Source organism: Sciurus vulgaris, assembly GCF_902686455.1.
Source record: "Sciurus vulgaris genome assembly, chromosome: 3".
In the NCBI taxonomy this organism is placed as follows: Eukaryota; Metazoa; Chordata; class Mammalia; order Rodentia; family Sciuridae; genus Sciurus; species Sciurus vulgaris.
This window is the reverse complement of record NC_136463.1, coordinates 160,381,374-160,398,923: the sequence shown is the minus strand read 5'-3', so window position 1 is coordinate 160,398,923 and position 17,550 is coordinate 160,381,374. Positions and strand designations below refer to the sequence as shown.

The following is a 17,550-nucleotide window of genomic DNA, read 5'->3' as shown; positions in this document are numbered from 1 at the left end:
ACTATTTCTCTTTATAGGAAGAGTATTCTATATAAATATAAGATAAAATATCTATAGGTCATTGAGTTTGACTGAAAAGTAATGTTCTGTAAGAAGCCAGTTGCTGACTTTGCCTCCTCGGGCTGATGAATCTTTCTAGGGAGAGATCAAGGGTACATGGTTGTTGAGGAGTGAGGTCCAATGGAGTGCTCCATACTTATACTGCAATTTGCATTTTTAAAGGCATATTGGAAGGATCCACATGCAAAGTTGTTTGATATTAGCAACTTTATTGGATACAGGTAGCTGAGTTAGGCACCCAGAGGTTAAATGGTTTGCCAGAGGCCACCCAGCAAGTGTGTGGTTGAGCAAATTTAGAACACGGTTTGATTGGCTCCTGATGTCCATCCAACTTTGTGTTGATGCACATCACCCTGCACCCACACACTTTGTCAGAGGAAGGATCGCTTCATATTTTAACCTGTCTGAATATGTTAATTTTTAAATTAGTTGATTCAAAACCAAATGAGGCAGGCCAGTAATAAGTGTTCAATTACAGAGACTAAACTCTTTTAAGGGCAATAGAACCCAGGAAAAGATGAAATTCCAGAATGGATAAGGTTGGAAAATGGAGTCCAAGGGATGAAAACAGATTGTGTGGGAGAGTGAACAAGACCCTGTGCCTGCACAGAGCTCAGAATTGGGTCTAGAGAGATTGGCCAACAATTTCAGTACAATGTAGCAAACCCAGAGTACTAGGAGAGCCTCCGCAAACAGGAAGTAGAAAAGATTCTCCAACCTGAACAAAAGCACAGAGGAGTAAAACAGTGAGGTGGCAGTGGAGAAGTAGTTAGGCCAGGAAAGGAAATGAGTACCATGCAGAGGAATAACAAAGCACGTGTCTACTTAGTGCCTTTACATGTGTGCCAGCCATTATTCTGTACACTTGGGATGCCTTGGTGAAGAAAACGAGCTTAAATTCCTGGACTTGTAGAGCTTATGTTTTTGTGAGGAGAAACACTAAACAGTTAAGTAAATTAAGTGATATGTTAGAAGATGGTAAATGGTTAAGGAAAAAGGGCACCTCCAGCCAGGTTATCAAGGTTAACCTGAACAGTAGTAGTAGTCATGTTGATAATATGTAATTGTGATATACTATGAGAATGGCACTTCGCCCTGTGGTCTTCCTCCCCAAAACATACAGCTCTAGTTTAATCATGAGAAAAACATCAAACAAATCCCACATGGTGGACAGTCTATAAGATATCTTATCAGTCCTCCTCAAAACTGTCAAGGTCCTCAAATACAAGCAAAGTCTCAGAAACTGTCACAGCCAAGAGGAGGCTAAGGGTGCATGACAACTAAATGTCATATATTGTCCTATATAGGATTCTGGAACAAAAAAAGGACATTAGGTAAAATTGAGAGAATTGAAATTAAGTATGGGTTTTAGTTAATACTAATGTGTTACTATTGGTTCATTTATTGTTACAAATGTGCCATGCTAATCATACTAATGTAAGATGTTAAATAGAAGAAACTGGGTGTGGGATATACAAGAACTCTCTGCTATACTTGTAGTAGTTCTGTATATCTAAAACTCTTCTAAGATGAAAAGTTTATTTGGAAAAAAAAAAAGCAGAGTAAGTGAGATTAAGAATCTAGGGCAAGGCTGGGGATATAGCTCAGTGGTAGAGTACTTGCCTAGCAGAGCTATGGGTTTGCTCCCCAGCATCACTTAAAAAAAAAAAAAAAAAAAAAAAAGAAAGAGTCCTGGATGGAGATGTGTATATAAATTTAAATAGAATACTCAAGGGGCAAGCCTCATTGAGGAGACATGAGCAATCACTTTAAGAGAGAGTTGGCCATGTCAGTATTTGGGGGAATAGATAAAGAAAGACCTCAGGTGAGAACATGTTTCCCTGTCTGGAAATGAACATAATACTGCCCATGGGACCTCTTAATCTCTCTGGGCCTCGGTGTCCTCTTGAAAGGCTGGGTTTGAAAGGATGATTTCTAAGGCCACTTCGTGTTTAATAGTCTATGGTGTTACCAAGTGTGACAGAAGAGTTCCACAGCCACAGTACTGGCTATCAGCAGTTACATGCTTCTGTGAACACCCACGCAGAGAGCACAAAAAGTATGTTCCTAGACATTTTGACAAAAAACAAAAACAAAAAAAACCAAACACCCACTTAACTTGCAAATATTTACTTTCTCTCTAGCATAAAGACTGGATTTGAAACATGAGGTTTAAAAAAAAAAGGAGTATCTGTAATCTTTTAAGATTAACTTAATGCTCTGTACCTTAGTACCTCTTCTGTAAAACGCTAATCTTACATTTTATGTTCATTTGAACTTCTATCAAAGAAAGAATCAGAAGTTTTAAGATTGGTTATTTCTTTTTCATAGTCTCTAGTGTATAAGATGCAACTGAAAAAATTCCAAGTTTCAAAATTACAGAATACTAAAACCCTGTTACTCAATTCAAGAGACTGAAGTCTTAACTTTAGACTCAGGGGAAAAAAAAATAGAAAAACAACAAAAACCTGTTTGTAGTTAGAAAAATTTTATGAAGTACTAACACAGAAAATATCAGAATATTTAAAAGAAAATTCATCATAGTCATTATCACTTTAGAAGAGAAGAAGTAGATAATGATAGTTTTCTGTGAATCACATCCTTGATAAATCTAAAACAAAGGTTTGTATAGTTTAATTTACATATATTAATCAACGTAGATTAGTGCTATTGCTATAACTGTGTAATGACCTAAGTACTAAAAAGTAATTAGCTATAAACATTTTGAAGGCTTCGGAAAGAAAGCATGCCTCACTTGTTTTTTCACAGTGAAAGAAAAACCTTTGCCTAGTTGTTTTGTTTATGTATTTGATTGTTGCTAAAGGTACACAGGTATATGCAAATATTGGGCACTTGAAATGTGGCTAGTGTGACCAAGAGACTGATTTTTCTGAATTTAAATTTAAAGCACAGTTCTACTGTATTAGATTGCATCATTGTCAAGGTCTGTTCTATTTTACCTAATCTTGGAGATCTAGTGTTTCCCAGAGAGAAAGTTGGTGTTCGTGTAGGATTCTTTCTGTTCAGGCAGAGGTGTGAGTCAGGCCTTGAGGTCTGAACCGAAGCCTGTGCTCAAGACATAGATGCCCCCAGGTGAGACCTGTACTTTGAGGCCAATCCTGGCAGCCTCAGGGAGTTTGGAGCCTGAAACCAGCTTCCGAGAAGACTGGAGGAATGCTGAGGTCTGAAGTCGTCCTAGGGCATTATATAATCTCACTGAGGAAGCACCAGCACAATAACGTTCAGGTTGATAAAAAGACAGAGTTTCCTTCTCTACTTCCCTCTTGAACTTTTAAGCCCAGCAGATCGTCAGTGCTTTCAGGGTTTGTAAAAGGACTCAAGCGTTTATGACTTTCAGACTGATTATGATAGAGGCCAGTCACGGAAACCCTAGTCTCTTTTGCTTACTATTTTAGGACAGTATATCAGAGATTTTGCCAGGGCAGTCTTTTCACAACTGCTTTCAAAGGTTTCTCTGTGTGAGTAAAAGCTGTTGGCCTTATTTTTCCTTATCAAGAACTCCACCCTGCTCTGTGTAAGTTCTAATACAAAGCGGGGATGATGTGTCCTTCTCACAGTGGAACTTCTGTGTAGGTGTTGTCCCCCTTTGTGTTCCATTGCCATAGAAGAGTTGTAAAGATTGAAAAGTAATTGGGCAGGTTTGAATGTTACAGAATACACTGAACCACGTACCAATGTTGTTCTGTTTGTTTTCTTCCAGAAAATCAAGAATTGCAATGGCATTGCTTGACAAGCACTACCTGTTGTCGTCAAGATAGTTCACTGAAGAATAAGCTCAAAGAAACCTCTCTCTTCCTATACCTCTGTTAGCTAGCAAATGTTTTCAGTGACCAGGAAAACATCAACCACTTGTGTGCGTGGCCTGCTTTAGGCAGCTGAATGAAGTTTCATTCCAGTGGTTTTCAAAGCTCTATTGCCGAAGCACCTCTCTTTGTCAGGTGAATGTTCATGAAACCCTTCCCTGAACTAGCTTAGGAGGCATAGGCCTCTTGGAACCTGTGACATGGAAGCTTTGGAAGTGGATGACATCAGCCCAGCGTTAGAAGTTACTGAGGATTTCTTTAGTACTTTTGATAGCAAGCTAGAAAAAGCTGTTCAGCAAGCAGAAGTTTATGGGATTCAGGAAGTCCCTGAACTGGTGGGACATGAGGTACTCAGTAACATAACAGACAATGGTGCTATGAGAAATGTTGCCTCCCTGGGCAAGGGAGGCATGATCTGGGACCATTGTAAGAGCAAGCTCTTAGAAACCAAAGCTCAAAATGTCTTTCCTGCCAAAGAACAGTTTATGGTCCAGAGAGGGACAACTCCAGATAATCTTTCCTGGATGGAACAAAAGGAAGCATCAACCTTTAATTTTTTCAATATCTGTCAACGTCGAAGGGATAGGCCTCGTTCTGTGAATGACTTATTGGATGAAACTTCTACTTTCAAGCCAGGGCATGCTCGATCAAGGTCAGATATTACCCAAGTGGACTGGCGCATGGTCCTCAAAACCATGCCTTTGCAGCAACAGCAGCAGCAGCAACCATCTCTTCCAGGTCCTCCCTTCACCAGGCCATCTTTTCTGTTGCCCTCACCTAGTAAGGTAGAAGATGCCCAAGGAAATACTGGTATGTTTTTATATTTGAGGTCTATTGAATAATTGTTAATTTTTTCCTTTTGTCTCTCTTGCACCTGCCTCAGGAGAATGTTACTGTCTGGTATACACATCTGGCTTTGCTTATTGAAGCTCACTCTTCCATTTACATTGGCTTTTACCTTACCTCTAGTCAATAATCCTGTTACTTCTTAAAAGGCATTTAGCAAAAAGACAACTATGGTTAATTCTTCCTTTCTAATCTTGTGTATTAAAATCAGAATGTTTTAATATTTAATGTATTTTCTTTTGAGCATTGTATGATACTGTGCGTTCACATCAGTAGATGTTGATTGGTTCATCTGTTCACCTTGTGCCCTGATGGATTTGAGGACCTATGAAGACACTATCCCTGTCCCACAGCACTTCTGCTCTAGCTGAAGGCCTCCCACACTAAGAAGACTCAAGAAGTTACTCAGTAATAAGAGACAGTAGATGGTCAACTGAAATGTTTGTGAGGAAATGTCTGTTTTACTTTATATCTAAGTGAGTGGCAGTGACTATAAGAAGACAGAGGAGAGAGAAGACAGTGCAGACAATGCAGACTTCTGGTGTAGGGCCTTGAATTTCATTTCTCCTCACATTTTATATGTATAATATATGTGTGCACATGTATAGGTAAAACTTGTGTACTTACACATGAACTTTTCTGTGAGACCTAAAAACATCTTTTTTTCTTCAAGATAAACTCATTTATACGGACTATCCATTTTTATTGCTGATAATTCTTTAGTCACCCTGCTTGATCCTTAATTTGGATGGCTTCTCCCCAAAACTCTGTGTGTGTGTATGTGTGTGTGTGTATGTGTGTGTGTGTACTATAAAGTTTTATAGTTACTTTCATCTCCACCATTGCTTGGCAGTCCATTGATACATTTTACATTATAATGAATAAAATTAGTTTGTAAGTGCAACCTGAGGCAAGGGTATAGTTTAATATGTATGTTAAGGAAATGCAATGTCCCTGCCTGTGAGGTGCTGCCAGGAATGGTGGCACCTGCCTGTAATCCCAGTGAATCAGGAGGCTGAGGCAGGAGGATTACAAATTCAAGGCCAGCCTGGGCAATTTAGCAAGACCGTCTCAAAATCGAAATAAATAATAAAATAAAATTCTTTGTTTCCCCACTCAAATTCACGACTTATAATTCCTTGCCTTCTCTTCTCGGTCTTATTTACCATCTATCCAAGGGTGATGACCATGGCAGTAAAAGAAAAAGGACATTATAAAGCAAGGATGTGGTGACCGATCAGATAGTAAAGGACAAACAAGTTGCTAAGTCCCTGTACCTGGCAGAATGATGGCTGTGCCTTGTGCTACTTGGGTGCATGTATAAACAGGTACACTCTTTGATTAGCAAATAACCTCAGTTTGTTTTTGTTTCTTAAAATTCACATAGAATTTTATCACTAACTCTCCTTAACCATTCTAAATCCCTCGCATAAGCCAAATTAAGATGATGTCGTATTTCCAGCTGTCTTCTCCAGATTACAAATTCAAGAACCAGACCTTAGTTCGTTAAAGCCCTGAACTTCTCCTTGAGTATTTGAAAAATTTGATAATTATTCTTTAATTCTCAATTTAAAAAAAAGTTGAAGGAGAGAGAAAAGGAGAGGAAAGGGGAAGTACTAGGAATTGAAATGGAGCAAATTATGTTATACAAATTTATGAATATGTCAAATGAACCCTACTGTTATACATAACTATAATGAACTAATAAAAACATTTTAGAAAGTTGCCTATAATTTTATATTAAAATGTAACTAGTGAATGGTATTTTGAAACAAACTGTAACAAATGACCTTTGCAGGTATTGATATAATACATTCTGGCCACCTTTTGGTCAGCTACCAAGTAGATCTCCTAAAGGAATCAGCAGATTTGGGCAAAGGACATACTGAGCTTCTGTTCCTTTTCTTTCTGGCATGCTTTGGTGAGCAAGTAAGATAGGTCATGTTTTTATTGCTCACAGGTCAAAGACAGGTAAGCAATGGCCACTCTTTCTTGGGCTGGGAGTAAAGATGAGTTCTAGATTCGTGGATGATCACGCTCTCACATGACTAATTCTTACAGTCATTTGAGGAGAGGTGTGCCAACATCTGGTGCATACTAGTCAAAATCACCTAATACCTTTGAGTAAAGTTTATTTTAAAATCTTTAAAATTACTCATCCAAACTTAATAGAGGCTCCTTGTTTCTCCTAAGGCATATCCCCAAAGCAGAGGGAGTCAGTGTAGTATCTTGGCTAGGGCTGGAAATGAGGACCCATCACCTCTGGGTCAGGCCTGAACTGCTTGGTTAACACCTCTGTTGGACCGTTCCACAGGCACCTCAAATTGAGTGTCCCAAAATGTTCCATAATCCTCCCGTCTCCCACTTCCCGTTGTTCTAAGAATTAACGAAGTTTAATTAGAGACTGGGGGCTCCTGAGAAGAAATGATATTTAATAAAATATATTTATTTTGATGAGGTCTTCTTAGTTTTGTGTCCAGCTCTGTCATTCTTACTTATGGGCTTTATTACTGCATTGTCTTATATTTTCTCCAGTTGATATTTTTTATTTTATCTGTTTTTCTGATCTCACCTTGAATAGTTTAAAGACTTATCACGAATAACTTCTTCTCCTTCTCCATCTCTTCTTCCTCTTCTACTATGCATTATCCCCTCTCCTTCCTCCCATAGTAAGTTCAGAGGTCTTAATACATCAGGTAGGACCTCTGTGTCTTCTGCCTGCACTGATGATGAATAACTGGCTCTTGCGCCATACTTCGGGCACAAAGCAGATTCTGTTCAGGTGTAACAAGAGCTGTGGGTAGCTGCAGGTGGTTGCAGCTATTTTGCTAATAGGCAAGCCTGTCTGAAGAAGGCCTTCTGATCAAACTAATAGCATTTTAGCTAAAAACACTGACTTTAAACTTAGACTGCTAGAATTCCAAACCATATTCTAGTCCTTTGTAGTGGGGCAACATAGGACAGGTTTCTTCATATCTTTGTGGTCCCATTTTTTGGGGGCATAAAATGTGGCTACTAGTAATAAACATTCAATTCTTGTGAACACAAAGTAGGAGACATTTATACAGGAAAAACCGAGGCCCACAAAAGCACTCTAGCTAGGCAAGGACTTGTCTCCTACGTTTAGAATACTTACTGAAATACATGACTAGCACAGAACTGGTCACAGTTCCTTAGGGGACTAGTGAATATGCAAAAGAGAGACTGTAACTCTGCCTTTCACACTCTTGAATATTAGTCAGGCAGAGAGCCAAAGTGAACTGACCCCATGGATTTGGAAGCACAGAATAAGGGCCTTGGGGTTTTGGCCCATTTTTGGGCCAGTCTTACTTAGAAGTCTGTGAATGCATTCTAGAGATTGTGTTGCCTCTGGCATAGGCAGACCCAAGGCTGACTCAATAAGAAGGAATGCTGCCTGGGCTGGTGGACGAAGGTGCTGCCAGGGTATTTGAGCAGGTCAGTGGGGTGTGGCTTGAATCCAGTGTAATGAGTGCTATTTGCATTCCCTGAGAATAATTGGATAGTAAGGTCAACAGGTTAGGTCATAAAGTGATGGGAGGCAAGAGCTCAGGAAAGATGGCAGCAGAGACAGTTATTTCTAAAGAACCTCCAGGTAGGTGGTGGAGGGTAAAGCTTCCTCAGGGTCAGCTCCTTCCCTTACTGACATCCCATGCCTTGGACAGCTGTTGACTGGGAACTAGCTTGAAGGAGGGCCCTGATCCCACCACCAAAATGACTGATTTCTAGTCCTAGTACATCTTAATTTTATGAAGACTTATTCTTGACTAGTATCCATACCTAACGTTCTTACCCTCTGCATCATTGCCCGCTGTTCACTGAATATTGATACAACCACAGGTACCTAGGAATTTCCCATAAGGTGGAGAAGACAGAGTCCTAACATTATAGAAATGCAATTCAAATATAAACATACCGTTTTTAGGTAAGAACATAAAAATATAAGAATATGTGGGTGTTAGATATGTTATATATTTGAAAAATGGGTTATAAACACATGTCTCTACAAATGAAGACCCATGGTAGAGGAAGGTGAAGTTTTATGGCAAGAATACCCAAGTAGAACTTAAAAGAGTCTTATTCCAACTCTACTCCTAACCAACCATGTAAGTTTGGGAAAACCACTCATTGCGTGTTGACTGTGGTTTACAAACCTACAAACAGTTAAATTATCTCCATAGTCCTTCCCAGCTCTAAAACTGTCTCATTCTAGGTCATATTGGAATTGACCATGACTCATGGTTATGTGGAAGCTAATTAGTAGTCAGATCTGTAACAAAAGGTCATGATGGAAACATGGGTATGGCTGGAATTATTTAACACTGAAAGATTTCTGTGGGCCATGTAACTCTACTTCTGGATGAACTGCAGTGGCAATTTTTTTGAAATCAGAAATGTTAAAAGTAGTCTTTTGCATTAGCTAGAGAGCTCTGAAACTCAACAAACTGTTGGAATCTAACTTACTTTTCCCTCCCTGACTGTGTTCACATTTTCATCTGCGTGGCAAGTGCAGTGGTCACCTGGGCTTTTGTTTCCATAGGTTTTACTCTCAGGTGACCTAGTACCATTCCTGTGCTTGTATTTTCTTGTTCTGAGTACTTTAGGAGAAGGTCTCAAGCAGAGATTTTCTTTAGGACTAGAAAAACCATGGAATATAGTTTCTTTATTCTGGGTTTTATGTTACTCTGTTTCAGTTCCTTTTTTCCCTCCCGCTTTCACTTGAAAAAAAAAAAAAAAAAAGCCAAATATGGGACTTAAACTAAAATGACTGCTTTTTCAATTATGATGTTTCTAAAAAGCCTTGGAATCAGTAGAGGTGGGAATATTCCTGTGGGCTTAAAATAAGTGAGGTCACCAGGACATGGTCTCTTGCTGAATTTATGATTCACCATTCAACAAGATTAGTCAGTACAAAGAAGTTGCTAAAATAGGCCATAGAAAGTTGATTTTGTATGGTCATAGAGTTTCCCTTGGTTGCATTATTGAATGTTGGCTTATGGCAGCTATCTGGAAACCCTCTATGCCTCATCGACAGTCTGCATTCTGATTCCTAACACTTCTATATGGGAATTGTGAAAACAGTGTCTGGTATTCTTTGTGGTTGTTCTTTTAATGTCTTTTATCTTTTCCAGCTAAGGAAAACTGAGGTTACTAATTTTACAAACTGCTAGAGTTATCTTCCTGAAACACAAGTCTTTTCATTCTTAAAAATGAACCCTGGCTCCCCATTACTTACAAAAATTAAGTGGAAACTTTATAAAGCCTTCAGGTTTCTTCCCAGCCTTATCACCCACACCCTCCTCCACCCTAACCTTTTTTTGCCATTTTTGAATGTGCCATGTGCTTTCAAGTTCCTGGGCCTTTGCTCGTGCAATCGCTTCATCCCTCATCCCGGAATACTTTCCCTGCCCTTTTCACTTTACCAAGAATCTTCTGTTATCTTTCAAGGACTAATTCAAATGTCACATCCTCCCTGAGACCTTTTTCAGTTTGTTTCTAAATTAATATCCTTTTTCCTCTTTAACTGTTTCCCAAGCACATTTTATTCTGTTGGACATTGTTGTTAATTGTTTATCTAGCCATCTCCCACACTAGATTGGAAGTCTTTTGAAGATATAGCAGAAGACTTTGTACTGTACCAAATATAAGCCAGTGGAGGGTTGAATTCTAGTATCAGTGCTTAGAAAATCAGGACAGAATAGTTATGTTTTGTTTCTAAAGAGGAAATGCACTGTTTCCTTTTCCTTACCCACACCTTGTGTGAAGTTGAACAAAGTGTGTTATTCATACTCTCAATGAGAACTATCATTAAATGAGAGTTAACTTCATACCCAGCCCTCTGCTAAGTATTCATTCCTTATCTTAATGAATATTCTCAGTAGTTTAACATGCTCAGTGATGTTGTCCTGATTCTACAAATGAGGAAACTTGGGCTAAGAGACTTGAACCCACCCAAGGCCATCCATAAAATACGTGGTGAGGCGAGGATTCTAAGCCAGGTCCAACTCCAGAGATGACTCACAACTCCTCTGCTAGACTATCTCTCAAGCCCAAGGACATTTATGGCTCATCCCTTCACCACAAATTAAACAGTTTGACCTACTTTAAACGTCTGGAGTTTGATTTGCAACTTGTCTACTTTGTGGTATAACCTTAGCTAAATCATTTCGCCTCCAGGAACCTCTTTCCAAATCTGTTAAGTCAGTTAAAATGTTTTCAGAAGCAAATAATAGAATACTTGACTAAAAGTGGCACAGGTGTTAAGGCCATTGTCATCTTATTTTTCCATCTACCTAATAGATAGCTATTGAACACTTAGTGAATGTCAAGCACTATTTGCAATAAACATAACAAGAAGCCCGGAGGTGGGTGGTCCCCTTGTCATCAATCTTTCTGCCTTTTGTTCTTTCTATCCTCAGGGTATTGGTGTTGCCTCTTCTCTCCCCTCATTGGTACAAAATGGCTATGGCACCCCAAGGCTCATTTTCTTTTTCTTTTTTTTTTTTTTTTTTTGCCGCACTCGGCTCATTTTCTTATGTATCAATAGCCAAAGCCAGGGGAAGAAGGTCATCTCCTCTGGGTCTCTTTCTCAGAGGCTCTCAGTAGAATCCCCTCAGAGCCAGAACCAGGTCACATGCCCCACCCCCAAGGCAATCTCTGATAAAGGAAAGTAGGAGTACTGATTGGCTTAAACAAATTATAATTCTTTCCATGAGGCAGGGAAAAGGCCATTGCCCCTCATCATATTAACCAGCAAACATGAACAAAACCAGGATTCTCTTGGCAAAGGTAACTGACAGTTTCTGTATGAGATAGAGCTGGGCTGATGGGATTTATAGGATCCCTTCTGGTTCTAAGTTTCTATGATTCTGTAGATTGGGCAAAGATATAGTAATGGGATGCCATTTATCTTAAATTCTGTGGTCTAGGTATGAACATTTTTTTTTTTGGTAGTAGGGATTGAACCCACGGGGACTTAACTACTGAGCCACATCCCCAGACAGGGTCTCACTGAATTGCTTAGAGCCTGGCAAGTTGCTTTGGCTGGCTTTGAACTTGGAATCCTCCTGTCTCAACCTCCTGAGCAGGCATTTCTTTTATATTTAGTTGTTCTAGGTTAGAGAAATAGAGTGAAAGGCTCCCTGTGGCAAAGTGTGGGAGCACTGCTTAAAAGTTGATTTTTGCATTGATTACTGGTCAAACAGTTCTAAAGCAGCTAGGGTTTTCCTTTTCACAGATAGTTTCCTCTTTTAAAAGTTGGTTCTGTGATCTCATAATCAGTTTCAGACTCAAGGAGGGAAATTGACCAGGACTGTATTGACTGTAGTCACTGTTGCCCACAGCAAAGAACTTAGATAGAAAAGCATCCCTAAGATGATGTATCTAGCTGTAGAGCTAGATATGTTAGAGATCTGTTTTCTCTACAGCCTACACAGGTAATCTGCCTTTCTCCCTAGTGTATGAGGGGAAAATGAATGAGATATCCTCTTTTTAAAGGTTCTCAATGTAGCCATAGAAATATTATTACTTGAGCCTACATCCTTTCTGACAGGATAAGTTTGTTAAGAAATACCTATGGGATAATGTGTGTGCACTGTGATGCCCAATACTGTCCTTGGGCCTGTGAAGCATATTTACAATGTACAAGACACAGTCACTCTTTGGTTTCCGTGGTGTCCTTTTCTTTGTGTTCTTGCTATGCACATTTGTGGCAGCATCGTGATTAATGTGAATCTTATTAATTTTACTTCTCTCCTGTTCTTGTAATAAGGATGACAAAAACCTAAAATTAGTTTAAAGTGTTTTCCTAGTTTCTGGATTAAACATAATTGAGTACTATAACATGAAATAAATAGACTTGGAAACTGTTTTAACAACCAAAATTGCAAAGAGAAGATTGATGATCATGATCTAGAATGCCAGAGAAGTCTTCCATGAGGAAAGCATATTTCAGCTGAGCTTGAGGGTTGAGAGCAAAGCCAAAGTGCTGAGTGCGAGTCCCTGTGTGGAATGGCTGGGGAGTATCCTGGAACCGAGGTTCATTTTGGAGAGCTGAAGTTATGAAGTATAATCACACCAGACAAAGAAACTTGATGTGATATGTTTGGCAAAAAGTATTTGAAAATCTCCTGAGAGTTAAGATTAGAAGGACATTTTCCTTTTTTTTTTTTTTTAGTTTTTATTTATTCTTTCAGTTATACATGACAGTAGAGTGTATTTTGACATATCATATATATGTGGAGTATAAGTTCCCGTTCTTGTGGTTGTACATGATGTGGAGTTATACTCATCATGTATGCATACATGAACATAGGAAAGTTATGTCTGATTCATTCTACTGTGTTTCCCATTCCCATCTCCCTCCCTAGAAGTGTACTTTATAAGAAGTTCAGAAGTTACAAGGGCTGAAGGATGATGGGGTATCAGGACACTCCTTTCTATTAGCCTTATGTATCTAGAAAAGGAACATGTGTTAGACAAAATAGCACTTTTGACCTCTCTCCATTCCTTTGCACACTCCACCCCTGAGAAGTAGGAGTGACTTATTGGCAAGCTTAGGAGAGGAACCAGGTAACTTGACTCTCTCATAAGAAGCACCAATTCTGGCCATCTCCTACAGATCTGTTCCCACATGCAATCCACCGTTCATGTATGGTCGAAAGGGGAGACCTAGGGCTATTCAGTGCTGCTTGTGACTCAGAGGTAGGTCTGTATAATCCTGGGGTTCAATTTGTTGCTACACACCTAATCTCCATGCTGTAATTGGCTCATATTTTCATCTCCGCATGTCTCAGTACCCACTGTCAATCTCAGTTGGTTCAAAACTTAGGAAAGGTGATGCTGTCTACTGGGTCTCCCCTGGTCCAAGCAATAGTATAATGGGTTGGCAGGTGGATAGAATAAGAGGGATGGAAACCAACTAGAAAGTTCTTTCAGTTATCATAATGTGAGGTGATAATGACTCAAACTAGGGTGACTGTAGCAACAAAGAGAAAGTGGGACCTGTGAGAAGAAGAGGAAGGGTTCTAACTGCAGATAGATGCGTATAAATCAGTGAAGGAGAAAGGCCCGCCTTTTAGAATGCCCTTTCCCCTTTCCTGCCTTCTTCATATATTCTCTTCCAAGTCCATCTCTGACACCATCACGTCCCTGAGATTCTCAAGAACTTCTCAGGCAAAAGTCCTCCCTTACTTCTCTGAGACCCAGCCCTTTAGCTGTACTTGTCAGAAAGTGCTGAGTACTTGGTGCAGGTACTTCTGGACCTTTGTTTTTCTTCCCTGTGGTCTATAAAATGTTCATAGGATCTGTGTCTGATTCATTTGGGATTTCCCCAAATTCTAGCACAGTCTTTTGTTGATACCATCAACAAATATTTTTCTAATTTATTATTTTGATACTAGGGAATTGAACCCAGGGGCACTTAACCACTGAGCCATGTCCCCAGCCCATTTTATTTTATTTTATTTTATTTTTTTATTTTATTTTATTTTATTTTATTTTATTTCATTTCATTTCAACACAGGGCCTCACTAAGTTGCTGAAGTTGGCTTTGAACTTGTGATCTTCCTGCCTCAGCCTCCTAAGTCACTGGGATTACAGGCATGTGCCAGTAATGCCCAGCTTAGCATTCATCAAATACTTATGGAGTCATCCAGTGATACACAGGGATGAGAGGTATCAAAATCTAAGGAGAAGGAGAAGCCCTTTGAAGGAAATAGAGCAAGGTGGTATGATAGAGACAGACTGAAAGGGCTCTTTAACTTGAGTGGCAAGGGATGGCTCCACTGAGGACAGCAACAGAGAGGTATAAAATTGAGATGCAAATAAGGCAGTGGAGTTAGGGGGAGATGTTCCAGACAGAGGGTGCAGCAACTTCAGAGGCCTTGAGGCTAGACTGTGCATGACTTGTTCAAGGAACATAAGAGAGGATGTGGCTACGGTGAGAGAAGGGATGTGAGAGGTCAGAGCAATAGTGAGAACCCAGATGGTGAGCAACAAGAAGTAGAGTCATTGTAAGAATAGCCAGAATGAGCCATTGAAGAAGTAAGAATATGTTCATAATTTTTTAGTGATAACAGTAAATCTTGGGATGTTAGAAGATAGAGGACAAGAAGTTAGTAGAGGGAGAGTTTTAAAATGTTTCAGATGACGGGTACCAAGTTAGATTGATAAGTACCTTATGATAAAGAGTTCTGAAAGGTCTGCGATATTACTATTGTGAAGAGAGATTTGGTATCTGGAATCAAAGAGAGTAAGGAGCGGTGCTGATAAAGATCCTCAAACCAGAGGGCAAATGCATAACATAGATCTTTACTAACTCAGTGACACCGTGGCAATGTTTTCTGCTGAGTCTAGATATGGTCTTAGCATCTTTTGCAGTATAGAGCTCCAGGAAGTTGTTAGCAGTTAATGAAAGATGCCTTCTGTCTCTGCTTCAGACAGTGCTAGAAGGGGCCATTACTTTAGGTCCAAGATCGGGAGAGTTAAAAGCCAGGCAGTCTGTAAGTGGTGAAGTCCAGGAGTCCCCTGGAATTGGAGTCATTGGCTAAAGTAAAATCTTGAAACCTAGAGGTTGTAACTACTCAGTTGCTTTTTTACTTCCTTATTGATTTTCAGAATAAATTTATAATATTTGACAAATATTTGATGAATGAGAGATAGTGTTTGAAATAAAAGACAAAAGTGGTGTGAATCATCAAAGTGGTGTAGATATAGAGCCATGGGGGTTCAGAGGAGGACGGTTATTTTCAACTTGAGGATGAAGAAAGGCTTCAGGAATAGGTGGGATGTTATAAGAGCCCTTAAATGTGAGGAGAACTTGGTGGGCAGAGATGAAGGGAAACCCAGACAGGGGACCCATGAGAGAAATTGTATGAAGGTTGGGAGGGTGAGCAATAGAAACATCAGGTGGAAGACGGGTTCATCCTAGAGATCCAAATAGCATTTGACAGAAACCACGGGAAATGGAGGAATATTTGAGCAATACTGTGGAGATACACTTGACCAAATCCAGAATGCAGAAAATTTACAGGACAGATAAACCAATTTCTTCAATAAACACAGGCAGGGTTGAGGTGCAGTTCAGTGGTAGAGCATTTACTTAACAAGCATGGGGTCTTAGTCAACCTCCAGCACCAAAAAAGAAAATTAAAATGAATAATACATGGCATTAAAAAAAAGGAAGAAGAAGGAACTATTATAGATTTAATGATGAATCAACAAATCAGTGTATGAACTCAGTTTGAATAGACCAGCTATATTAAATGTTTTGAGACAACCTGGGCAAGGTAGACATAGACTGGATATTACATAAGGAATTATTAATTTGGAGGGCTGTGAAAATAGTATCATATATAGATTCTTTTGTTTTTTTATTAGAGCTTTATAGTTATACGAAATAATTGGGTTTGTCCAGACAAATTCAGATATTCATGGAATTCAGTTACAGTTCATGATCACCCTTTTCCCTCTCGTCCTCTGTCCTCCCTCCTCTCTCCCCTTCTGCTTTGTCTACTCTATTAGACTTCCCTTTGCTAGTCTATTAATCTATATTTGATTGGTTCTTTCTTTCTTTCTTTCTTTTTGCATGATGCTGGGAATTGAACCCAGGGCTTTGTGCATGCAAGGCAAGCACTCTACAAACTGAACTATATTCCCAGCTCAGATTGGTTCTTTCTACCTATGCATAAAGGTGAAGTTCCCTGTCATATATTTATATATGCACATAACATGATTTCATTCTGCATTGCCTCCCCTGATCCATCCCTCCACTCTTGTCTCTGATCTCCTTCTCTATTATTGATAATCCCATTATCTTTATGTTATCTTATCCTTCCCTCCCCATTTCCTTTATTTTACTGTAGCTTTCACATGCGAGAGAAAACATTTGACCTTTTAGTGTCTAAGTTTGCTTTATTTCACTTAGCCTGATATTCTCCATTTCCATCCATTTATTGGCAAATATCATTCATGCTTTTTTATGACTGAGTAGAACTTTGTGTGTGTGTGTGTGTATATATATATATATATATACCTACCACAGTTTCTTACTCCATTTATCTATTGACAGGGATCTGGGTTGATTCCATAATTTAGCTATTGTGAATTGTGCTGCTATAAATGTTGAGGTGGCTGAATTGCTGTAGTATGTCAATTTTAGATCTTTTAGGAAAATACCAATAGTGGGATAGCTAGGTCACATGGTGGTTCCATCCCTAATTTTTTTTAACTTTTCTTGTTTTAGTTGTTGATATACCTTTATTTTATTTATTTATATGCGGTACTGAGAATTGAACCTATGTGCCTCACACATGCTAGGCAAGCGCTGTACTACTGAGGCACAACCCCAGTCCCCATCCCTAGTGTTTTGAGGAATCTCTTTACTGCTTTCCAAAGTGGCTGTACTAGCTTATAGTCCCACCAACAATGTATAAAGTGTACCTTTTCTCCCACAACCTCATCAGCATTTATTTATATTCTTGATCCTTGCCATTCTGACTGGAGTGAGATGAAATCTTAGTGTAGTTTTGATTATCATTTCCCTGATGGCTGGCAAAGTTCAACATTTTTTCATATATTTGATAGCCATTTGTGTTTCCTCTTTTGAGAAGTTTCTGTTTAGTTGGGTTGTTTGTTCTTTGGGTGTTAAGTTTTTTGAATTCTTTGTATATTCTGGATATTATTCCTTATCAGAGGGGTAGCTGGCCAAAGTTTTCTTTCATTCTTAGGCTCTCTCATCATACTCTTATTAATGATTTCCTTTGCTGTGCAGAAGCTTCTTAGTTTGGTGGCATTCCACTTA

The 17,550-nt window shown here is 39.2% G+C and overlaps 1 protein-coding gene across 3 annotated transcripts in view; it reads left to right on the top strand.

The window, feature by feature from the left end:
• PLEKHM3 (pleckstrin homology domain containing M3) overlaps nt 1-17,550 on the top strand; it is a 162,700-nt gene that overhangs the window by 14,173 nt on the left and 130,977 nt on the right. For all 3 annotated transcript variants that reach the window (XM_079130585.1, XM_079130586.1, XM_079130587.1), the window contains exon 2: nt 3,782-4,694. In XM_079130585.1, coding sequence (XP_078986711.1) covers nt 4,085-4,694 — 610 coding nt within the window. In that variant the 5' untranslated portion in view covers nt 3,782-4,084. The remainder of the gene's footprint in view (nt 1-3,781; nt 4,695-17,550) is intronic.